The sequence below is a fragment of the Pristiophorus japonicus genome, chromosome 20 (genome assembly GCF_044704955.1).
Source record: "Pristiophorus japonicus isolate sPriJap1 chromosome 20, sPriJap1.hap1, whole genome shotgun sequence".
In the NCBI taxonomy this organism is placed as follows: Eukaryota; Metazoa; Chordata; class Chondrichthyes; family Pristiophoridae; genus Pristiophorus; species Pristiophorus japonicus.
Genome location: NC_091996.1, coordinates 67,947,399 through 67,973,723, shown reverse-complemented (window position 1 = coordinate 67,973,723; position 26,325 = coordinate 67,947,399). Strand labels below are relative to the sequence as shown.

Genomic DNA, 26,325 nt, shown 5'->3' with positions numbered 1-26,325 from the left:
CTGGGGAAACTTGGCTTTTTTAATTTAGGCCAAAAAAACGGTGCAAATCACTGGGGAAAATTGAGCCCATTATGTGAATAGAAAATATTTAAATGTCGGCATAGTGCAATGAACAGTAACATCATGTTTTGAACGGTGTAAGTGTTCACCTACATGTGTGTCTATGCAGGCCTTCCATTTGGAACAACTTATTCTGAGTCTCTGGAAATGTGATCTCTGAGGTGTATTTTCCAGGGAAGCCTAAAGATTGAGTAACTTATTTTGCTGATACTCATATTGGATATTAACTGGTTTATTGTCCATACTTCCATTCCTTTTACTATATGCCATGTTTGAAACCACAAAGTACAACTGTCAGATTCCTGATTCCGAGCACATCCTAATTGTTGCAGTCTCTAAAACCAGACCGTTGTGCAATATTAGGATGTGGAGTTTGGACTGCTTATGGATGACCTCCATTGTACATCTGGCACGATTGAGGTTTGACCTCCTTTTACTATCCTTGAGCTTCAACCTCAATGGCTGTAGTTTTACTGTATTAACTTAATATTCAAAATCTGCAAGACGACCAGATATATTCATGGCCGTCTACTTACTCATTGTCCCTTCTGTCCCAACAAATGGATTCTATGGTGGATCCTGCGGTGGATTCATGACACCTAGGTTTCAAAGGAGAATTAAGTTTGAGGAAAGAAAACTATTGTTCTCCTGTCTGTTGTATACTAGTTAAAGGTTTATCAGTCAGTTTTGCACAATTCCAATTTTAAATGCGAGTAAGGCTACCTATATTCTTTCATTGGTGAATCTAGTGCTTCTGAACACTTCTGGCATTCAAATTGTTAGGGGTGGGGGAAATATCATATTCCCCGGAGTCCATAAATTGTTGGCTTAATGCATGTTGCACATGGTCTGGTTTTGGATGATTAAGAGCTATCAGGAAGAAAGGGAGCAACAGCAGGAAAATGAAGAATGGCCAATGGCAGGAGGCAGGCATAGCAAGTAGACAACTAGGTATAGGAGGATGCCATAGCTGCTTTTTAGGGAGAACTACCAGTGTTTCTTTTCACCATTTTCATCAGAAGAAATATAGGATAGATTGTACAAATGTGCACTGCTTCGCAATATTAATTTGGCCTTGGATGTTCGCTCTTCCTGCAGGATTTTTTTTCATGCAAATGGAAAAGTCGGACTGCTGTCCTAGGTGCAGAAAATTCTCAATGAGCTTCCTGTAGAGTATTACCATAATGCATTTTCCAGTTTCTTAGGAGATGCATGTTTCTTCTTGCTGTTAAAGAGTTGTTAACAGATTTAATTTACTTTTCAATTAAATCACTAGTTGATCTCCTGTGATGCTGCCCAGGGGTAGTAAAACCAAGTAATCTTCAGAAAATAGTGGATAATTGGACCAAGGTGCACAGATGTAAGTTTAACTTATTTCTCTTGCAGTGCAGGCTGAGGAGTTGGAGATGCAAAGCTGAGGTGTGACTGGGTCAGCACTGGCAGGAGGGTGTAATTTACAGCCTGACCAGTTTATTATAAATGTGGAAATAGCCACTTATAATGGAAAAAGTTTACACAAGTGCAACAAAAACATGACAACCGGAAGTAAGACTGTAGATTAGTACACACAGATGTAAACTATTATATTATAGATTAACTGAATTGATGTATTTTTACTGATCTCTCCTTTGTATAGTGGTGCCTATATATGTGCCCTTGAGTGAATCTATGCTACCTCCTCGATGTTTTCCTGTGTGCCTGTCACCACTGGGAGTCATACGCTTTTATATACCAGTGCATATGGTGTCAATACTTGTGCACTATGATGATTGGTCACTGTGGCTTATCTTGCAGGCCAATCACATGGCACTGTAAAAAGCTGAAAATGATGCCCAAATAGATTGAGGAGTGGCACTGGGAGGTAAGTGAGCTGCTACTTCTGAATTCAACTGTTAAAAAATTAATTGGCTAAACTTTTGTAAAAGGCTGTAAAGTAATCTCTAGTGTCTGAACATCCCTGTTGGCAGAATCCTCAGTAGGGCATTGCAGACAATTGGGGCATTTAGCAAGTGATGACCTTCCTGATATTGTGGGCTGCCTGGTTCATAAGAGAGTTTCTAACTGCCCAAGAAGTGCTCTGGCTTAGCATTAGCTCATATATGCACCAATACCCGTTCTGATGAGCGACATTATCAAACCCATGAAATACAAATCCAACCAGAGGAACCTTGCCGGTTTGAATGGGTGTCGCAAATTGAAAAGTGAACTTTGATCATTATTTCTAAAGGAGGAAAATGCCCTTTTGAAGGTCGGGTGCACTAAACTACTCGCAACAGTATTGGGTGTCCTCCCTTGGTAGCAGGCCTTGATTTTGAACTGCTGGTGACAAAACATCCAGACAAATAATGAAGGAATAGAAGCCCTGTGAACAAAATATAGTGGTAGATTGTGAGTAGACACTAACAGAAATACAAGTGTAGTGAATAATATGGGGATTTTGGGCAGTTAACAAAAGCCAATCTCTTTGTTTCTGGTCATCAACACTGATCTATTGGCTTCCAGTAGAAATCTTTCAACACCATTCCTGCATAGTGGCTGATTCATAAGAACATAAGAACGTAAGAATTAAGAACAGGAGTAGGCCATCTAGCCACTCGAGCCTGCTCCGCCATTCAACAAGATCATGGCTGATCTGGCCGTGGACTCAGTTCCACTTACCCGCCCGTTCCCCATAACCCTTAATTCCCTTATTGGATAAAAATCTATCTATCTGTGACTTGAATACATTCAATGAGCTAGCCTCAACTGCTTCCTTGGGCAGAGAATTCCACAGATTCACAACCCTCTGGGAGAAGAAATTCCTTCTCAACTCGGTTTTAAATTGGCTCCCCTGTATTTTGAGGCTGTGCCCCCTAGTTCTAGTCTCCCCGACCTCTCTGCCTCTATCTTGTCTATCCCTTTCATTATTTTAAATATTTCTATAAGATCACCCCTCATTCTTCTGAACTCCAACGAGAAAAGACTCAGTCTACTCAATTTATCATCATAAGGTAACCCCCTCATCTCCGGAATCAGCCTAGTGAATCGTCTCTGTACCCCCTCCAAACCTAGCATATCCTTCCTTAAGTAAGGTGACCAAAACTGCACGCAGTACTCCAGGTGCGGCCTCACCAATACCCTATACAGTTGCAGCAGGACCTCCCTGCTTTTGTACTCCATCCCTCTCGCAATGAAAGCCAACATTCCATTCGCCTTCCTGATTACCTGCTGCATCTGCAAACAAACTTTTTGGGATTCATGCACAAGGACCCCAGGTCCCTCTGCACCTCAGCATGTTGTAATTTCTCCCCATTCAAATAATATTCCCTTTTACTGTTTTTTTTCCCCAAGGTGGATGACCTCACACTTTCCGACATTGTATTCCATCTGCCAAACCTTAGCCCATTCGCTTAACCTATCCAAATCTCTTTGCAGCCTCTCTGTGTTCTCTACACAACCCACTTTCCCACTAATCTTTGTGCCATCTGCAAATTTTGTTACACTACACTCTGTCCCCTCTTCCAGGTCATCTATGTATATTGTAAACAGTTGTGGTCCCAGCACCGATCCCTGTGGCACACCACTCACCACCGATTTCCAACCCGAAAAGGACCCATTTATCCCAACTCTCTGCTTTCTGTTCGCCAGCCAATTCTCGATCCATGCTAATACATTTCCTCTGACTCCGCGTACCTTTATCTTCTGCAGTAACCTTTTGTGTGGCACCTTATCGAATGCCTTTTGAAAATCTAAATACACCACATCCATCGGTACACCTCTATCCACTATGCTCGTTATATCCTCAAAGAATTCCAGTAAATTAGTTAAACACGATTTCCCCTTCATGAATCCATGTTGCGTCTACTTAATTGCACTATTCCTATCTAGATGTCCCGCTATTTCTTCCTTAATGATAGTTTCAAGCATTTTCCCCACTACAGATGTTAAACTAACCAGCCTATAGTTACCTGCCTTTTGTCTGCCGCCTTTTTTAAACAGAGGCGTTACATTAGCTGCTTTCCAATCCGCTGGTACCTCCCCAGAGTCCAGAGAATTTTGGTAGATCATAACGAATGCATCTGCTATAACTTCCGCCATCTCTTTTAATACTCTGGGATGCATTTCATCAGGACCAGGGGACTTGTCTACCTTGAATCCCATTAGCCTGTCCAGCACTACCCCCCTAGTGATAGTGATTGTCTCAAGGTCCTCCCTTCCCACATTCCTGTGACCAGCAATTTCTGGCATGGTTTTTGTGTCTTCCACTGTGAAGACTGAAGCAAAATAATTGTTTAAGGTCTCAGCCATTTCCACATTTCCCATTATTAAATCCCCCTTCTCATCTTCTAAGGGGCCAACATTTACTTTAGTCACTCTTTTCCATTTTATATATCTGTAAAAGCTTTTACTATCTGTTTTTATGTTTTGCGCAATGATGTCTCCCATGGGTTCCTGAAATGTTGGTTGTTCAGAGCACCACCTGCTCATCCTGACCTTTGCTGCAGATTTTCTTTCACCCAGCAGCACAACTGGATGACATCCTTTTTTCACAACCTGAGCCTGATTGAAGTATAACTAAAGCCTCATCTGTAATGAATGAATTACAAATGCATAACTGAAGTGCCATCAGCTTCTAACTTGTTAAAGTGAATGACTTTGTAAGTGCCTTTGCATAATATGTTGCTGAAGTAGACAATGATTTAGAGATGAGTGATTTACTGTACTGCCTGCAGACATTTGCCATGTATACAATTTTTGGTTTGCTGAGTGTGCAGTTGGACTGCTAAATCATTGTCATGGTGTCTCATGACTTAGAGCTATCACTGCATCAAAGCATGTCTGTTACCACAAATGCAGTGATCGACAGTGTGTGAGGCTGAAAACATAATATCTGCACTCTTCTGAAAGGAGACCCTGGTCTTTGTGTTTGCTCCACAGAGGAACAGGTATAGGCCATTCAGCCCCTCGAGCCTGTTCTGCCATTTTATTAGATCATGGCTGATCTATAGCTCAATTTGTTTCATATTCCTTGATGTCCTTAACCTAGCAAAAGTCTATTGGTCTTGGTCTTGCATTTCAATTGGCCCAACACCAACTGCGTTTTTGGGGAGAGTTTAAGATTTCAACAACCCTTTGTGATTTCACCACCAGAAGAAATGGTACCTGTGCACTAGAGGAGAATATCCCCCTATTCAAATTATTTCTGCAGTGAAGAAAGTACCAACTTTTTTGATGCAAAAAAAACTTAACTGATTTAATGAGCCACATAAGTTAGTATAGCTGTTACCAAGCTTTATCTTCCCCTCCCATTATTTATAAACAGAAAATCAGTTGCAAGTCAATTTATGGATAATAGATTTGACATCAGCTTACACACAAGAAAATGTTGGCCCAGGAATCCCGGTCGGCTGCTTCCTGCGGACGATCAAGGGGAAAAACTTAAGGATGCGCACTTACCTGAAGCTGCTGAGCCCATGCGAGTTCCCGGTTCGGAGGCCTCCACTGATTGTGCGTTGCAGCGCGTGCATGCCAAGAGCTGCAGTCACACAGCTCTGGGCAGCCAATCAAGGTAATGAATGTTTTCATTCATAATAAAGGGAACTCCGTAAGTTGGAGTTCCCATAATGAATGTTTTCATTCATAATAAAGGGAACTCCGTAAGTTGGAGTTCCCATTATGAATGAGAAACCCCCCAAAACACTAATTAAAAAAAATTAGAAAAAATACACCACATATGTTTATTAATTTAAATTAGCTATTTGTGTTATTAAAAAAAAGTATATTCCGATTTTTAAAAACATTTTAAATTATGGTTTAAAATAAACTTACTGTAGTGGGGAGGGTTTTTAACAAAATGTGTTTTTATAATTTTATTTTAAAATGTTGTGTATTTTAAAACTCTTACACCTGTTAAAGTAGGCTATGCGCCTACTTTTATCAAGCGCAAAAGTTTTCAGGACATTTGCTGGGCAAGATATGGGTAAATCCTGCAATCTTGCCCAGCAATGTCCTCGCTCCCGAGATACGTTGGATCTGTCAAGCTGGAGCTTGGCAGATCGGAAAAAACGGTTTTCAGCACATGCACATTGTGCGCTGAAAACCGGCTTTTGCGATGCCTTCCTGGGTCCGTACACACTCCGTACGGACCTGGGAGGCAGGAATTTCTGGGCCATTATTCGAGGTTTCAAGTAAGGCCTCATCAATAATCTAAGGTCAGAATAATTAGCTAATATATTGTGTTGTATATGCTCAGCCTTTTTAAAAAAAAAAAAATTGTTCCGGGATGTGGGTGTCTCTAAATGCCCTCGAATGTGGTGGTTTGCTGCCACTTTGAACCGCTGTAATCCTTGCGGTGAACGATCACCTACAGTGCTGTTCAGGAGGGAGTTCCAGAATTTTGACTCGGCGACGATTAAGGAATGGCAATATATTTCCAAGTCAGGATGGTATGTAACTTGAAGGGGAACTTGCAGGTGATAGTGCTCCCATGCGCCTGTTGTTCTTGTCCTTCTAGGTGGTAGAGGTCAAGGGTTTGGGAGGTGCTGCCGAAGAAGCCTTGGCGAGTTGCTGTAGTGCATCTTGTAGATGGTACACACTGCAGCCAGAGTGCGCCGCTGGTGGTGGAGGGAGTGAATGTTGGATGGGGTGCCAATCAAGCAGGCTGCTTTGTCCTAGATAGCTTCGAGCTTCTTGAGTGTTGTTGGAGCTGCACTCATCCAGGCAAGTGGAGAGTATTCCATCACACTCTTGACTTGTGCCTTGTAGATGGTGGAAAGGCTTTGGGGAGTCAGGAGGTACGACACTCGCTGCAGAACACCCAGCCTCTGACCTGCTCTTGTTGCCACAGTATTTATGGCTGGTCCAGTTAAATTTTTGATTAATGCTGACCTCCCCCCCAGGATGTCGATGATGGGGGATTCGGCAATGGTAATGAACATAGAAAGTAGGTGCAGGAGTAGGCCATTCGGCCCTTTGAGCCTGCACCACCATTCAATATGATCATGGCTGATCATGCAACTTCAGTACTCCATTCCTGCTTTCTCTCCATACCCCTTGATCCCTTCAGCCGTAAGGGTCACATCTAACTCCCTTTTGAATATATCTAACGAACTGGCATCAACAACTTTCTGTGGTAGAGAATTCCACAGGTTCACAATTCTGAGTGAAGAAGTTTCTCCTCATCTCTATCCTAAATGGCTTACCCCTTATCCTTAGACTATGATCCCTGGTTTTAGACTTCCCCAACATCGGGAACATTCTTCCTGCATCTAACCTGTCCAATCCCATCAGAATTTTATGTTTCTATGAGATCCCCTCTCATTCTTCTAAATTCCAGTGAATATAAGCCAAGTCGATCCAGTTTTTCTTCATATGTCAGTCCTGCCATCCCAGGAATCAGTCTGGTGAACCTTTGCTGCACTTCCTCAATAGCAAGAACGTCCTTCCTCAGATTAGGAGACCAAAACTGTAAATAATATTCAAGGTGTGGCTTCACCAAGGCCCTGTACACCTGCAGTAAGACCTCCCTGTTCCTATACTCAAATTCTCTCGCTATGAAGGCCAACATGACATTTGCCGCCTTCACCGCTTACTGTATCTGCATGCCAACTTTTAATGACTGATGTACCATGACACCCAGATCTTGTTGCACCTCCCTTTTCCTAATCTGTCACCATTCGGAAGTCCTCCAGTAGGTATATCTATCATTCTTACAGCGTGGCTAGTTCTCCCATCGGTGCCATCCTCAGCCCTCCGTGCAGCGCTAAGAGATAGATGAGAAAGCAGTGAGCGCTTGCTTAAAGGGGTGGTCTGTGAAGCTAAACCAGTAGAAAATATCTCGTTTAAAAACCCAAAAATGTATGAAGAGTAATTGATGGACTTTACAAACCTGAAGAAGGTATAACTTAGACCGATTTTCCCAGTCATACAAAACAAAATGTTGTGTAACAAAGTGTTGTGTATTGATTTAATGCATTCAACATAATAAGTTTGAAATCAATGAGCATTGTTCGTGACTGGTTGAATGGGTTAGAAGGTCAGAACTGCAATCTCTTGATTTATATTTAAGTCGGAAGTTACCTTGGGTTAGAATCGGGAGTTACGCACTACCACATTACATAGGATTACATAGGATATACGGCACAGAAAGAGACCATTTGGCCCAACCAGTCCGTGCCGGCGTTTATGCTCCACTCGAGCCACCACCTGTCTTTCCTCATAATCTATCCGCATAATCTTCTATTCCCTTCTCCCTCATATGCTTGTCTAGCCTCCCCTTAAATGCATCTATACTATTCGCTTCAACCACTCCTTGTGGTAGCAAATTCCATATTCTCACCATTCTTTGGTTAAAGTATTTTATTTCGAATTCACTATTGGATTTCTTGGTGACTAGCTTATATTGATGGCCTCTAGTTATGCTCTTCCCCAAAAGTGGAAACATTCTTTCTTTCTGTATCCACTCTATCAAAACCTTTCATAATTTAAAAGATCTCTATTAGGTCACCTCTTATCTTTATTTTTTCAAGAGAAAAGAGACCCAGCCTATTGATCCTTTCAGGATATGTATACCCTCGCATTTCTGGTATCATCTTTGTAAATCATCTCTGCACACTCTCCAGTGCCTCCATATCCTTTTTATAATATGGTGACCAAAACTGTACCACAAGAACTGTAAGTGTGGTCTAACCAAGGTTCGATACAGGTTTAGCATAACTTCACTACTTTTCAATTTTAGGGACTAGATTTTACACTTTTGTGCAGATCGCCCAAAAATGGACATTACTTCTGCCGTGGGCGGTAAAAATGGGTTTTCAGATTGTCGGCTTGTTGCCCACTTTCAAAGCCCCTAGTCTCCACTTTAAAAATTGGGCATTACCGCGAGCGATCTGAAATGGGGGTTAGCGTTAAATCTCTCTGACCTTCTGCCGTAAGGTGTTGCCGCCCTTAGCAATGGCATGGCAACGCTCGTTTCCCGCGATTCAGGTCAGGGATCATCATTACATGCAGAGAGGTACTGAACGCGTGTGTGGGTGTGGTGTGTGCTTGTTCGGCTGTTGTGAGAGGCACGAGGGAGATTCACCAGCAGCAAAAAGCTTACTAAGCACTAAGAACATGGAAGGGATGGAGGAGGCCCTGGAGCTGTTAGCCAGGAACACTGGTGGCAGAGGGTTCCCAGTGGTCCCGGAGTGCGGCAATGCACCCCAAGGTGCCGCACCCCCATTGCCAACGACACATGACAGCCAGGAGCAACATCTTGCTTATGGCTCAGAGCACGTTCCCACCTCGGGACCGTCCTCTCCCATATCCGTCCAAGCAGCGGTTCTGCCATCATCCCCCCGCCCCCCCACCCCCCACCCCCAAATGAAGCATTGCTTGAGGAGCTCCTCAGCCAGGCAGTTTCAGTTTGGAGTCAGGAGGGGGAAGGGGTAGAGATGGGTGGGGAGGGGTGGCTGTTGGGTGGAGGAAAGTGAAGTGCATGGCCGCAGGTGTTGTCTGGGGCATATTTTTCGGTTGCTGCTGCTATTTTGGTGGGAGGGTCGGGACAAGGGGCGAGGGGGCTACCTTGTTGGTTTGCATTTGTGTTCTGTATTGCGGGAAATGGGGACCATTGTAATGATGTAAATGTGACAAATTTGTTGTGGGATGGGGTGGTTTTTACAGATATACTTATGATTTCAGACAAATGGTCAGATTAAATGTTTTTTATTTAACATAACCTTGTTGCGCATTGGCTCAGATAACTGCACCGTTACACACTGGTGATTCCTTAACATGAAAGGGTATAATTACACTTAACTTGAATCAACTTAAACTTTTACTGTCACCAAGGTGATGCACACCATTGATGTATGACCTGCACACCCAGAAGTGTATCAGCTTAATAAATACCACCAACATTCTTTCAAGCAAAGCACTCATTTATAAGCTCCTGACATAAGAGTCTTGCAGCTATGATGCCATCATGGGCCCTTTCATGCGGTCTACATGGGGGGGGCAGGGGCATGGCTTCAGCATCAGCCTGATTGTCTGGCCTGAGGTCAGCGTCCACCTCCTCGTCCTCCTCTTCCTCGCTCTCCTGAGGTGGACCATCAGACCCTTCTGGCAATTCTTGTCCCCTCCTGATAGCCAAGTTGTGCAGCATGCAGCACACCACCACGAATTGAGCTACCTGCTCAGGGTGGTATTTGAGCTCGCCCCCTGAGTGGTCCAGGCATCTAAAGCGCTGCTTAAGCACTCCAATGCTTTTCTCGATGATATTGCGAGTGGCTCTGTGGCTCGTTGTATCGCTTCTCGGCTTCGGTGTGGGTGTCATGCAGAGGGTCATCAGCCAGGTGGCGAGGCCATATCCTTTGTCACTAAGCATCCAGCATTGACCTTGTGGCTGATTATTAAACAAATCAGATACAGTGCACTCACGCGGGATGTGAGCATCATGGATGCTGCCCAGAAACTTAGAATTCACTGCCATAATAATTTGCTGGTGGTCGACAATGAGTTGCACATTCAGGGAATGGAATCCCTTGTGGTTCCTGAAAACCTCTGCATCCTGAAAAGGTGCCTGCATCGCGATGTGCATACAGTCTATTGCTCCCTGCACCTTGGAGTAGTTAGCAATTTGGTAGAATCCTAAAATCCTCTCAGTCTGAGCCTCCTTGGTCATAGGGAAGCTAACAAAGTCCATCCTGCGTCCGTACAGGGCTTCAGTGACCTGTCTAATGCAGCAATGTGTGCCATGCTGTGATATACCGCAAATGTCGCCAGCTGAGGCCTGAAAGGAACCCGACGCGTAGAACGAAAGTGCTGCGGTGACCGTGACCTCGACGGATAGTGCGGTCCTGATGGTGCTGTCAGGCTGCAGATCTCCCCTTATGAGTTGTCACCTCTTTGTGGAAGCAGTCTCCTAAGGCAGGTGGTGTTGGGCAAGGTGAGGTAAGACTGCTTCTCCCTGTACTTGCAGGGGGTGGAACGTCTGGTCCTCCTCATCAGTTTGTCACGTCTTACATTGGGCACATGATGCTGTCGAGTGTACCTTCTGCCATCTCGAGTTTGCAACATGTGAGTGGTCATCAAGAGAGGGTGAGAAATGACAGGCCCCATTCCAATAGCTATCTGTTTTCCACCGATTAGTCACAAAGAATGAATGTCCCCACTAAGACAACTAGTAAATTCCAATCGTCCACAGTATGAAAAGATGTTTGTTCAGATGTTCACATCACCTCCAAACACCTCCAGAGTACATTCGAACTCCTGAGGTTGAAGCAGAGCAGCCTTTTAAATGATGCAACCTGCGATTTAGAACATGGCATCCATACCGCTGAGAGTAGTTTCGGTTAGTTCAACTTTTCCCAGCATTTTTTTTGGTGATCGATATCGGCAAGAGATGTGTGTGAGGTGCCGAAAGTAAGGATGGGAAATATACTGGGCGTTAGTTTCGGCAAATGTGAGCTTAACGACAAAAAACAGTGGATGGTCTGTATTATTAAATCTCAGCGTTAATTACGTGCCGAAAGTAATGCTGGGCGATATTATGGGCATTGGGATCACCCATTCTGATGATTCTGCCCAAAAAAAGTGGGCGGGCGGTATTTTTTCTCGCCGTTACACACATGCAGAAAGTAACGTTCGGCGATAAGTGACTGAGAAATGGGCGTCAGTTTCCATTTTATGGCTAAATGGGCGAAATCGGGGCGTTACACCTCATTTCAGCGTAAAAATGGACGTTAAGTGGGCGGTATGCATGGAAAAAAATGGAAAATCTAGCCCCATACCTCTAGAAATAAACCCGAGTGCTTGGTTTGTCTTTTTATGGCCTTGCTAACCTGTGTCGCAACTTTTGAGCAATTTTGTGTATTTGTACTCCAAGATCCCTTTGTTGCTCTACCCCACCTAGACACGCGCCCTCCAAGTAATAAGTGACCTCCCTATTCTTCCTACCAAAATCTAACACCTCATTTTTATCTGTGTTGAACTTCATTTGTCAATTATATGCCCATTCTGCAGGTTTATTAATGTCCTCTTGTAATTTGTTGCAGTCCTCCTCAATATTGACTATCACCCCCAATTTGGCATCATCCACAAATTTAGAACTTGTGTTTTTGATTCCAAAGTCTAACTCATTAATATAAATTGTGAACAACAGTGGTCCCAGCACTGATCCTTGTGGAACACCACTATCCACCTTCTGCCACTGTGAATAGTCTCTCTCTGCATTCTGTCTTGAAGCCAGCTAGTTATCCATTCTGCTACTTGTCCCCTGACTCCGCATTCTCTGACCTTGTTCATCGGTCTATTATGGGGAACCTTATAGAAGACCTTTTGAAAATCTAGATAAATTATATCTACTGCATTACCATTGTCTACTCTCTTTGTTACCTCTTCAAAAAAATTCAATGGGATTGGTCAAGCAAGACTTTCCCTTTTGAAGTCCATGCTGACAATTTGTTATGTTTTTGGATTCTAGATGTTCTATTTTCATCTTTAGTAAGGATTCCATTATTTTTCCCACTACTGGTGTTAAGCTGACTGGTCTATAATTCCCTGGACATGTTCTATCGCCTTTTTTAAATATAGATATTACATTAGCTATCCGACAGTCCTCTGGCATTACACCTTTTTCAAAGAATTATTAAATATACGTAGCAAAGCCTCTACTATCTCTTCCCTAGCTTCTTTTAAAATGCATGGATGCAATCCACCCGGACCAAGGGTTTTATCCTGAGTTTGATTCATGTATTTACCATATCCCCTCATTTTATTTTACATATACTCATAGAAACATAGAAATCTACAGCGCAGAAGGAGGCCATTTCGGCCCATCGCGTCTGCGTCGGCCGACAAAGAACCGCACGGCCCTCGGTCAGCAGCCCTGAAGGTTACATATAAACCTATGAACAATGGCGGAAAGATAAAGAGCACCCAGCCCAACCAGTCCGCCCCACACAACTGCGACACCCCTTACACTGAAACATTCTACACCCCAACCGGAGCCATATGATCTCCTGGGAGAGGCAAAAAACAGATTAAAAACCCAGGTCAATTGGGGAAAAAAATCTGGGAAAATTCCTCTCCGACCAATCCAGGCAATCGAAACTAGTCCAGGAGATCACCCTGGCCATATTCGACTCCCTGCAGTACTTACCATCTTTTCTGCACTAGCCAACAAGAGGTTATCCAGTCTAATTCCACTTACCAGCTCTAGGTCCGTAACTCTGCAGGTTACGGTGCTTCAAGTGCCCATCCAAGCACCTTTTAACTGTAGTGAGGGTTTCTGCATCCACCACCCTTCCAGGCAGTGAGTTCCAGGCCCCCACAACTCTCTGCATGAAGAAGCCCCCCCTCCAATCCCCTCTGAACCTTCCACCAGCCACCTTAAAACTATGCCCCCTCGTAATTGACTCCTCCACCAATAGAAATAGGCCCTTGCTATCCACTATATCCAGGCCCCTTAAAATTTTGTACACCTCAATAAGGTCTCCTCTCAACCACCTCTGTTCCAATGAGAGCAGACCCAACCTATCTAATCTGTCTTCATAGCTAAGATTCTCCATTCCAGGCAGCATCCCTAGTGAATCTCCTCTGCACCCACTCTAGTGCAATCACGTCCTTCCTATAATACGGCAACTAGAACTGCATGCAATACTCCAGCTGTGGCTATGTGAGTATTATACAATTTAAGCATAACCTCCCTGCGCTTGTATTCTATGCCTCGGCCAATAAAGGCAAGCATTCCATATACCTTCTTAACCACCTTATCCACCTGGCCTTCTACTTTCAGGGATCTGTGGACTCCAAGGTCCCTTTGTTCATTTACACTATTAAGTAGCCTACCGTTTAATGTGTATACCATTTCCTTATTAGCCCTCCCAAAGTGCATTTCTCCAAATTAAATTCCATTTGTCACTGCTCTGTCCACCTGACCAGTAGATTGATATCCTCCTGCATTCCATGACTTTCCTCTTTATTATCAACCACACAGCCAATTTTAGTGTCATCTGCAAACCTCTAAATCATACTCCCTATATTCAAATCTAAATCATTGATATACACCACAAAAAGCAAGGGACCCAGTAATGAGCCCTGCGGAACCCCACTAGAAACATCCTTCGAGTCACACAATCATCCATAAACCATTACCCTTTGCTTCCTACCTCTAAGCTAATTTTGGATCCAATTAGCCACTTTGCCCTGGATCACATCGGCTTTAACCTTCATGATCAGTCTACCAAGTGGGACCTTTTCAAAAGCTTTACTAAAGTGTATATGCATTACATCGTATACACTACCCTCATCGACCCTCTTGGTTACCTCCTCAAAAAATTCAATCCGGTTAGTCAAACACGATTTTCCGTTAACAAATCCGTGCTGACTGTCCCTAATTAATCCTTGCCTTTCCAAATGTAGATTTATCCTGTTTTTCAGGAATATTTCCAATAATTTTCCCACCACTGAGGTTAGGCTGACAGGCCTGTAATTACTCGACCTATCCCGTTCTCCCTTCTTAAACAAGGGTACCACATTAGCAGTCCTCTAGTCCTCTGACACCATGCCCAAATCCAAAGAGGACTGGAAAATCATGGTCAAGGCCTCTGCTATTTCCTCTTTTACTTTGCTCAACAGCCTAGGATGCATTTCATCCTGGCCTGGGGACTTATCTACTTATTACCTCCGCTCTCACTATGTTTGTTTATTTCATCCAGAATTTTACACTCCTCCTCAATAGCAGAATCTGCACTGCCCCTTTTGTAGTGTATGGAGAAAGAGTCAGACTGAACACTGAGAGCTCAAAGTAAAGTGTGACCATAGTCTTTTATTGCAGGTCTCCAGAGTGCCTCTCCAACCTGTGAAGCCGCCTTAAATACCTGTGCTCCCAAGGGATTATGAGATCCCTTGGGACTTCGAGGAATGAGCCCTCTGGTGGCTATACAGAGTAAATACAAGTCCATATATATAACACCTTTCCTTTGTGAAAACAGACGCAAAGTATTCATTAAGAACCATACCAACATCTTCCGCCTCTACACACAGATTGCCCTTATGGTCTCTAATAGGCCCTACCTTTTCTTTAGTTACCCTCTTGCTGTTAATATATTTATAGAACATCTTTGGGTTTTCCTTAATTTTACTAGCCAAGAATTTTTCATGCTCTTTCTTAGCATTCCTAATATCCTTTTTAATTTTACTACTTAACCTTCTATATACCTCCAAAGATTCTATAGTATTTAGCTGTCAGTATATGACATAAACTTCCCTTTTTTTTCTTTATCCTCCGCTGTAAGTCTCTAGACATCCAGAGGGCTCTAAAATTGTTATTCCAATCCTTTTTCTTTAAAGGCACTTTGTTGGCCTGAGCCTTCCGGATCTCCTCCTTGAATGCCTCACACTGTTCCGACACTGATTTACCCACAAAGTAGCTGTTTCCAGTCCACTGTGTCCAAACCACTCCTCAACTTAGCAAAGTTAGCTTTACCCCAATTTGGGAGTTTTATTTCAGGACAATCCAAAATAGCTTGAATCTGACTGAATTATGGTCATTGGCACCCAAGTGCTCTCCCACTAATACCCCTTCCACTTGCCCAGCTTCATTCCCCAAAATTAAATCCAAAATCGCTCCCTTTCATGTTGGGCTTGTTGCATACTGACTAAAAAAGTTCTCTTGAGTGCATTTTATGAATTCCACACCCTCTATACCCTTCACACTATATGTGTCCCAATCAATATTAGGATAGTTAAAATCCCCTACTATTGCTACCCTATGGTTTTTGAACTTCGCAGCAATTTGCCTACATATTTGCTCCTCTATCTCCCTCCCACTGTTTGGGGGTCTGTAATACACAGTGTGATCGCCCCTTTTTTAATTTTTCACTTTGACCCATAACCCGGAGATTACTACCTTTGAGGTCCTACCCTTTAAATTTTCTTCTTTGCTCCCTAAACTTTGCCTTTGTTGTTGGTCCTGATATAGACCACGACCTCTAGCTGGTTAGCCTCTGCCCCCAGAATGCCCTGTATTGGCTCTGTGACATCCTTGACCCTGGCACCAGGGAGGCACCATACCATTCTGGAATCATGACTGCGCCTGCAGAAACGCCTCTCGGTTCCATTAACTACAGAATTCCCTATCATTCTTCACCCCTCATCGAACATCCTCACTTCTAACCTTATGATGGAGGGAAGGTCATCGATGAAAAAGCTATTGAACATAGTGGATGGGGTGATAATCAAGCTACTCAATATATTTCAGCACCTGTGGTACTGTAACCTAATATAAATCAGCACATCTTGCAATGTACCCCAATATGTGTCGACGCTTGTGGTACTATACTGCGATATGTGTCAGCACCTCCACCTAATGGCCCCAAGTTTCCACATGATTTGCTCCTGATTTTTAGGAGCAACTGGTGTAGAACGGAGCATCTTAGAAATCGGAATTCTCGTCATTTAGTTTGCTCCAGTTCTAGTCAGTTAGAACAGTTTCACTTTGGAACAGAATTTTCTTTTCAAAAGGGGGCGTGTCCGGCCACTTACGCCTGATTTCAAAGTTTCGTGAGTGAAAACTTACTCCAAACTAACTTAGAATGGAGTAAGTGAAGATTTTTGTACGCTCAAAAAAAACCTTGTCTACACTTTAGAAAATCAGGCGTAGGTTACAAATCAGGCGTAGGGAATGGTGGGGGGGGGGGGGGGGGTTTAAAAGGGAAGTTTACAAACATTAAACACTTCAGTTTTACAAATAAAGAGCCATCATCAATAATAAATGCTAAATACATCAATAAATCAACCAATAAATCAATCAAAAAAAATTTATAAGAAATATTTTTTTTTCTTAAATCAATAAATAAAACATTTTCTACTTACCGACTGTAGCACCGGGAGCCCTCCAACAGCGTGCTGGGATGCCCCCCTCAGTGTGTCTCTGTCAGTGTCTCTATCTCTCTGTCTGTCTGTGAGTCTCTCATTCTCTGTCTGTCAGTGTCTGTGTTTCTGACAGCGAGGGGAGAGGGAGGGATGGGGTAGAGAGAGGGAGGGATGGGGTAGAGAGAGGGAGGGATGGGGGAGAAGGGGATAAAGGGGGAAAGGAGATTGGGGGGGGGGAGAAGGAGATTGGGGGGGGGTGGGGGGGAAGGACAAGGGGGAGGGAGACACACGTCCCCAGCACCAGATTTACAGGTAGGTGGCGTTGGGTCGGGTTGGGGGGGTGGTGGGAGGGAGATCGGTTCGGTTTGGGTCGGGGGGAGGGAGGGAGGGAGGTCAGGTCAGGGGGAGGGAGGTCAGGTCGGATCCAGTCCGGAGGTGGGGAGCGGGTGTCGGGTCCGGTCCGGGGGGCGGGTGTCGGGTCCCGGGGGGGGGGGAGCGGATGTCGGGGCGGGGGCGGGAGTCGAGTCGGGTCGGGAGGAAGCAGGAGCTGGCCATGGGAGGAGTCTTATTCACGCAGCCCCAGTGGGGCCATTCGGCCAGGGCTAGGGGCTGCGTGCTTCGGGCCCCTCCCACACAGTTTCGGGCGCCTGGAGTTACTGCACATGCGCGCCCACTGTAGCATTGGTCCCGGCACTGTTTTCGGCGCAGGGACCTGGCTCCACCCCCTACAGCTCCTGCTGCGCTGCGCCGAGGGCCAGAGGACCTGCAGGGAGGTGGAGAATACGGAGGGTTTTTTTAGGCGCACTTTGTGGCGCGAAAAACGGGCGTCCAGGTCGGGACTGCACCGTTCTAGTCGCGGCTCGAAACTTGGGCCCAATAAGACTGGAGAGATCCACTAAAAATATCTAATGAGCATAAAGACATTTCAACAGGAAGAAACAATAGTGTCAGAGCAGGCTATGTTAATATTGCACTTGGAACAACTAATTCCTAACATTAGGGTGTAGTTCACATCTGAGTCCAAAAGATATTCCTGCAGAAAGCACTTTCAATCCTCATCCCAGTTTAACATTGACCAGTGTCCCTGAAATCCCTCTGCTCTATAGTCTACCGTGATGAGCCAATATTAGGTTCACTATTTCATATTATGTTATCCAAAACTAGGTTTGTTAAAGCTGTGATTTTCACTTGCATCGCCGGGTGATAATCGGGTGACAGTGAGCCCGCAGCCTGTTTTACATTTGATATCAATGGAAAAGAATATCAGAAGAAGTGTAAAATGGGCTGCTGGCGATAAATGAAAGTTATCCCTGGATAATCCAGAAATGGGTTAACATCATAACAATATTCCTCACAGAAATTTACATGAGCACATCAACCAATGCAATAAAAGTGGAACCAATGCGCCAAAAATTGAGCCAATGCACTAAAAATGGAGCCAGCACATTAAACACACCAGTACATTATAGGTAGAACCAGCGCATTCAAAATTTACTGGGCGGTATTTCCAAGTCGGGAGGAAGCCTTCTGGGTTCCCCGGATGGTGTTGAGTTTTAACTCCACGCTGTGGTTTTTTTTGAACAGGTTCCCTGCCCAGAAGCCAGCCTGACTGACAGGTTTGGTGCCCTGCCAGTTGGGGGAAGCTCCAGAAGAGTAGGCTACTGTTACTTGGGGTAGAGTTTGTGGTGGGTGGACGGGGGTTGGGTACAACGCAATTTGGAGGATCGGGGGATGATCGCGGAGGGGTTTTGTGGAGAGATCGGGTACAGGGATGGGGATTCTGGGGTGGATCAGTGATCGTGGGGGGGCGGGGTGTCCGTGATCATTGGCGTGGGGTGGGGGGAGGTCAGTAATCCATGGGGGGGGGGGTTGATTTTGTGGGTTAAAATTACCTCCATAAAATCAGTGCAAAAAATAGAGGCAATGCACTAAAACTAGAACCAGAGCTAAAAATACATCCAATACATGGGCATGGTGACAGGGCAGGGATTACCCGCGCCAGTTAATGTCCATCGAAGCAGCATGGGGATAGGAAGCCCTCCAGACACATGTCTCACTGGCAGTGGTAGGAGGTGGCCAAGAATGCGAATGTCAGAAGCCTGGCACTAAGAACGTAGCTGCAGTGACACAAAAAATGAAATGATCTTACCCAAGTTGTCATGGTAAGAGCACAATTCTCATGAAGTTTCTACTCAAAGCTGCATCACTTGTACCTTCATAAAATTTAACACTCTCAACACCCTCCTCTCCCACCTCTCTCCCACAGTCACTACACCAACATTCTCCTCACACTCACCATTATTACAACCATCACTTACCTACAACTCACATCTCATGCACACTATCAGCTATTCCACCATGATAGCCACATTCTCTAAACACCTTACAACAACATCACAACACTCTGCCCTCTTTCTTGCAGGAGTACTTTGCGCACACAATGCGAGGCAGCAGACTGGGACTTGAGGAGGTAGAGCCTGCCTGTGAAACCTGTCCCCACTGGAGGAAAGTGTGTTGGCAAATATGGGTAGGGGATGAGTTGACTTTGTTGCCACTGGGAATGCTGGAGGAAACATTGTGCAGGGTTTCTTTATACCTAATCCTCTTTCTTCCTTTTGATTTCTCTCTCACCCCCACACTCCTATATAAAAAGATGCAAATATTCTCAACACTAACTGCCATATCTCTGATTTCTCTCACACCACAAGCTATCCCTTGTGACTCTCTTTCATTTCAGCGGCTGACACTGTGGAAGCCGCCCAACCAATGGTGTAAGAAGAACCTGCACTACCGGATGATGCAGCATCCCTTGATCTGACTCTCACAAGCTCCAGCTCAGATACTGGCAGTACACATACTTTAGAGGCTAGATTAGAGGAGATGTTTGCACGTGGTGACGCCAGAATTGGAAAGGACACCGACCTCTGGGGAGGTGTGATTGGCAGAGAGGGGGTAGAGAAAGCCAACTCCAATGGTACCCTCCTCCTGACGAAATGCTCACAACACGGCCTTGTCATAACCAATACCCTGTTCCATCAGAAGGACAAATATAAGGCATCATGGCAACATCCTCGCTCCAAGCACTGGCATCTGCTAGACTACGTCATTGTCTGAGCGAGGGACCACAAAGACGTGCGCATCACCCACGCCATGACAGGAGCTGACGACTGCTGGACGTTCCATTGCCTAATTCGTTCTATCATCACCATCAACATTGCCCCAAAACAGCGACAGCAACAGAAACAATGCCATAGGAAAATCAATGGTGGAGCACTCAAAGATTCTGCAAAGAAAGCCCTATTCAGCCAGTGCCTCGCTACCAAGCTGACGACTCCCAGTGTCCCAGAGACGCAGAGTGTCCACAGTGACTGGTCTGCCCTCAAGGCCTTCATAATTAGAACCTGTGAAGAGACGCTCGGTCACTCAACCAGGAAACACCAAGACTGGTTCGACGAGAATGACCAAGGGATCCAGGAGCTAATATGTCGCAAGCGCAAGGCATTCTTGAACTGGAAACAGCAATACAACTAGAGAGCAAGAAAGCAGCTCTATAGACGTCTGAAGGCTGAAGTCCAACAGAAAACCCACCACCTAAAGAAGGGTTGGTGGAGAAAGCACAAGAAATTCAGCAACTAGCTGACAACCACGACGTGCGAGGATTCTTTAACGCAGTCAAGACCACCTACGGCCCAAGCACCCAAGGCCTTACCCCACTGCTGGCCAAGAACGGAGAAGTGGTAAAGGACAGAGAGGCAGTCCCTGCTATCGACCACCGGGAAAGTCATCGCAAAAATCCTCCTCAATCGCCTTCTCCCTGTGGCTGAAAAGCTCCTCCGAGTTGCAATGCGGATTCCGCCCACTAAGGGGCACAATGGACATGATCTTCACCGCACGGCAAATACAAGAGAAATGCAGGGAACCTTGTACATGGCCACCTTTGACCTCACAAAGGTCTTCGACACTGTCAACCGTGAGGGTTTATGGACCGTCCTCCTCAGATTCGGCTGCCCTCAAAAGTTTGTCACCATTCTCCGCCTGCTCCACGATGACATGCAAGCCATGATCCTGACCAACGGATCCACCAAAGACCCAATACACGTGCGGACCGGGGTCAAGCAAGGCTGTGTCATTACAACCAAGCCTCTTCTCAATCTTCCTTGCTGCAATGCTCCATCTCACCCTCAGGAAGCACCCCGCTGGAGTGGAGCTAAATTACAGGACAAATGGGAATCTGTTCAACCTCCGCCTCCAGATCCAAGGTTGCCCTGTCCTCCATTATTGAATTAAAGTACGCAGACGACGCTTGCGTCTGCGCACACTCAGAGGCCGAATTCCAAGCCATCATCAACATCTTCACCGAAGCGTATGAGAGCATGGGTCTTACACTAAACATCCGTAAGACAAGGGTCCTCTACCAACCTGCCCCTGCCACACAACACTCCCCCCTCCCACCCCCCCCACCCCCGGTTATCAAAATCCACGACAAGGCCTTTGACAACGTGGATCGTTTTCCATACCTCGGGAGCCTACTGTCAGACATCGATGATGAGGTCCAACACCGCCTTCAGTGTGCCAGTGCAGCCTTCGGTCGCCTGAGCAAGAGTGTTTGAAGACCAGGACCTCAAACCCGGCACCAAGCACATGGTCTGCAGAGCAGCAATGATACCCGCCCTCTGTATGGCTGAGGCCTGGACTCTGTACAGCAGGCACCTCAAAACACTGGAGAAGTACCACCAACGTTGCCTCCGTAAGATCCTGCAAATCCATTGGCAGGATAGGCACACCAACATTAGTGTTCTCGCTCAGGCCAACATCCCTAGCATCGAAGCATTGACCACACTCGATCAGCTTTGTTGGACAGGCCACATCGTCCGCATGCCTGACACGAGAGCTTCGACACGGCAAGCGAGCCCCGGGTGGGCAGAGGAAACGCTTCAAGGACATCCTCAAAGCCTCCTTGAAAAATGCAACTTCACCACCGACACCTGGGAATCCCTGGCCCAAGACCGCTCAAAGTGGAGGAAAAGCATCTGGGAAGATACTGGACACCTTGAGTCTCTTCGCCAAGAGCAAGTTGAAGCCAAGCGTCGACAGCGGAAGGAACATGCGGCAACCCAGGCACCCAGCCCACCGGTTCCTTCAACTACCGTCTGCCCCACCTGTGACGGAGATTGTAGGTCCTGCACCTGAGAACTCATTTTTAGTGTGGAAGCAAGTCATCCTTGACTCCGAGAGACTGCCTGAGAAGAAGAGAATGACTGCGCGCAAGTGTGCAGGAACCAGAGCAGGGGGGGACAGGACACCATAGGTGCCAGAGGGAGAAGTCGCATACTGGCTCTGGTGCAGTGGGATTACCACAATGTGTGTCAATCCTTTGTGGAACAAGATTCACAGCATTATGTGAAGGCAAATATCGGAAGGCTATCTCACTCATGATGTAAACAGGCAGAACAAGTGCTAAGGACCTTGTTAGAGGAAAGGATGGGCTGCATGCACATCAGGCTTGTAAGAGAACTTTCAAACACAGGTTCCAGGTTTACAGTTCTGCTCTCAGTCATCTTGAAAAAGCACAGAAGTACCTTTGTATGAATTTAGTGCAGTTTTATGCACTGACAAAACCTGGAGGAGACGCCTATCTGCTCCTCCTTCAGGAAGCTGCTGCCACTTTAAGCTTCCTCCCTCCTCTGGTCCTTTCCTCCCATTTCACCTGGGATTTGTACTCCTGGGCTACCATACAGCATGAGTGATTGGTGAGCAGAATTCCCCATCTCCAGTATACCAACATTGTAAAAGGCTCAACGGAATTTCAGAGCCATGGTACCGAACATCAGAGTGTAGTTACATTTTACAGTCCAAAAGCACAGACCTGGAGAAATTTCTTAACAGACTGAATGTAGTCTAGTGGCCCAGTTAGCACTTCTCAGCATCCCTACAATATCTCTATTACACAGTCTCCATTATTGAGCGAAATGTATTTTCACCAAATGGGTTAATGACTTTGTTTAGTTAGCACAGGTAGGAATTTTACATGAGCAGGTTAAGCAATGCCACCAGTGAAACTTTAACCCCATGGAGAATAAAAGATCCACTCTACTCACTGCGAAAGCATTTGTGATGAACTAAGAGGATAGGATTCTTGCAGACTTACGTCGAAGTCATCTTGAAGTCTATCTCTAAGGAGGATGAAGTAAAAAGAAAAACTCTCTTTAGTTATCATGCACATCAGAAACCTGTTTTTTGGAATAATATCTATTGTATATTCAAAAGCCTGGCATATTGAAGATATAATGGGTCAGAAGAAGGAACTGAAGGAAACCTTATTAGGTGGGAAATTGTGTTAGGGAAATTGATGGGATTGAAGGCTGATAAATTCCCGGGGTTTGATAGTCTGCACCCAGAGTATTTAAGGAAGTGGCCCTAGAAATAGTGGATGCATTGGTGATCATTTTTCAACAGTCTATTTGACTCTGGATCAGTTCCTATGGACTGGAGGGTAGCTAATGTAACACCACTTTTTAAAAAAGGAGAGAAAACGGGTAATTATAGACCAGTTAGCCTGACATCAGTAGTGGGGAAAATGTTGGAATCAATTAAAGATGAAAGCTGCGCAGTTGGAACCGGATTGGTCCAAGTCAGTATGGATTTATGAAGGGGAAATCATGCTTGACAAATCTTCTCGAATTTTTTGAGGATATAACTGGTAGAGTGGACAAGGGAGAACCAGTGGATGTGGTGTATTTGGACTTTCAAAAGGCTTTTGACAAGGTCCCACACAAGAGATTGATGTGCAAAATTAAAGCACATGGTATTGGGGGTAATGTACTGGCATGGATAGGAACTGGTTGGCAGACAGGAAGCAGAGAGTCGGGATAAACTGATCCTTTTCAGAATGGCAGGCAGTGACTAGTGGGGTGCCGCAGGGCTCAGCGCTGGTACCCCAGCTCTTTACAATATACATTAATGATTTGGATGAAGGAATTGAGTGTAATAAATTTGCAGATGACACTAAGCTGGGTGGTGGTGTGAGCTGTGAGGACGCTAAGAAGCTGCAGGGTGACTTGGACAGGTTAGGTGAGTGGGCAAATGCATGGTTATCCACTTTGGGGGCAAAAACACGAAGGCAGAATATTATTTGAATGGTGGCAGATTAGGAAAAGGGGAGGTGCAAGGAGAGCTTGGTGTCAAGTACATCAGTCATTGAAAGTTGTCATGCAGGTACAGCAGGCAGTGAGGAAGGCAAATGGTATGTTGGCCTTCATAGCTAGGGGATTTGAGTATAGGAGCAGGGCGGTCTTACTGCAGTTGTACAGTGCCTTGGTGAGGCCTCACCTGAAACATTGTGTTCAGTTTTGGTCTCCTAGTCTGAGGAAGGACGTTCTTGCTATTGAGCGAGTGCAGCGAAGATTCACCAGACTGATTCCTGGGATGGCTGGACTGACATATGAGGAGGGACTGGATCGACTGGGCCTGTATTCACTGGAGTTTAGAAGGATGAGAGGGGATCTCATAGAAACATATAAAATTCTGACAAGACTGGACAAGTTAGATGCAGGAAGAATGTTCCCGCTGTTGGGGAAGTCCAGAACCAGGGGACACAGTTTAAGGATAAGGGCTAAGCCATTTAGGACTGAGATGAGGAGAAACTTCTTCACTCAGAGTTGTTAACCTGTGGAATTCTCTACCGCAGAGAGTTGTTGATGCTAGTTCATTGGATATATTCAAGAGGGAGTTAGATATGGCCCTTACGGCTAATGGGATCAAGGGGTATGGAGAGAAAGCAGGAAAGGGGTACTGAGGTGAATGATCAGCTATGGTGTTATTGAATGGTGGTGCAGGCTCGAAGGGCCGAATGGCCTACTCCTGCACCTGTTTTCTATGTTTCCATGTTTCCATGTTTCCACATGTGAGTTTGGTGTCTCTACTTTTGGAGTTGTTTGTAAGGGTCTTACTGTATTCCCCTCTAAAAGTAATGCAATGCATTGCATGTTTCACAGGATAACAATCATGTTAGAACAGGTTAACATGCTTATGTTAACTTTAGTGAGTTCCAGTCCTTGATTCATTATTAGTTTTCCTGGAATGTAAGGTATATGCTCCTTTTATGACAGGATAGATAAGAATGGATCCAGGTGAGGGAAGTTATACTGAACTAGACAATTGAGGAGAGGTGTTGGAGGAAGATGGTGTGGTCAACCATGCATCCAAAAATTGGTATGCCTGAATTTCTAGGCCGAGGATTGCTATCTAAGCAGAATTAACTATCATTTTCTTATCTGCAGACAAAATACACTGCATGGTCTTGAGCAGTATGAAGGAATCCACTACGATGATCTGTGTAGCCATGGAGGGAAAATCACCTGCATTGCAGTCTGTGGAGACTATGTCCTGAATGCTGAAAGTGCTGCTATGAAACCTTTGGGAGCAAACCTGTAAAATTTCTCTTTTTAAAAAAAAAAAATTCATTCAGGGGATGCAGGCGTCGCTAGCAAGGCCAGCATTTATTGCCCATCCCTAATTGTGTCAAAGGCTGCAGACAGGTCAAGAAGGATGAGGAGGGATAGTGCACCGCAGTCACATATGATGTCACTGTGATTAGGGTTTTATCAGTGCTGTGGCAAGCGTGGAAATCTGATTGGAGTGGTTAAGAGTTGCAGAAATGATGGGCATGAATTTGGGAGGCAACAAAAGAGATGAAAGGGAGATTGGAGATGGTGAGACGATTTGCAAGGACAGAAAATCAGTGTTAATGTACGGTGACCATATGTTCCCGGATGAGGTATTGTGTCCCTGAAGTGTACCTCTGAGCAGTGAGTGTACCCCCTTGAGCAGCCAGTTTGAGGCTCTAAGGCTACATTAAACAACAACTTGAACAATGGCCAGAATGATTCACTGCTCGTGTGCAACTGGGTAGTCTTTCTGCACATGTGCTGGTTGTTGTTTGAGTTTCCGGTCGGGCTTGTGCTGCTGGATTGTCGGCGCAGAAAGTGCTTGGGATCACGACAACTGGAGCGGGTGAGGGAGAAGCCACGAGGGAGGGCCCGGTCACAGTCATCAGGGGAATGGGGTGGTTGGGTGCTCAGTCACCCTATGTTAAAGATGCCATATAAATACAGGTTATTGAGTCACCAAGCACAGATGAAAAAGTCAGTTGTGCTAGCTGCCCAAGGTCAGGTATTTGCTGGGTGATGGTCCAGAAGCTAGACTCTGTTGAGCAGAGGTCTGGGAACCAGATCCTGTTGCTGATGCAGGTTCATATCTGACATGGCCTGCTCAGAAACACAGGCCTAGAAATTTGGCCATGCAGTGCCTATTTTTCAGGCACTTAATGGCCCTGCCAACCTTTATTATGGCGGGCAGGAAGTGCCGCTCATTATGAGCCAGTAGTGTGCCACCTGCCATACAAATAAGAGGCTTAACACCTGTTTGAGG

At 45.3% G+C, this 26,325-nt stretch overlaps 1 protein-coding gene across 50 annotated transcripts in view; it reads right to left on the bottom strand.

Annotated features, from left to right (window-relative positions):
* The window catches only part of LOC139232545 (heat shock protein DDB_G0288861-like), a 990,854-nt gene that overhangs the window by 211,481 nt on the left and 753,048 nt on the right, over nucleotides 1–26,325 (bottom strand). For 47 of the 50 annotated variants that reach the window (XM_070862910.1, XM_070862948.1, XM_070862958.1 and 44 more), the window contains 2 exons: nucleotides 22,995–23,069; nucleotides 597–659 (listed from right to left, as the gene is read on the bottom strand). In XM_070862910.1, the coding sequence (XP_070719011.1) occupies nucleotides 597–659; nucleotides 22,995–23,069 (138 nt within the window). The remainder of the gene's footprint in view (nucleotides 1–596; nucleotides 660–22,994; nucleotides 23,070–26,325) is intronic. The other 3 variants (XM_070862943.1, XM_070862956.1, XM_070862959.1) reach the window with 1 other exon arrangement.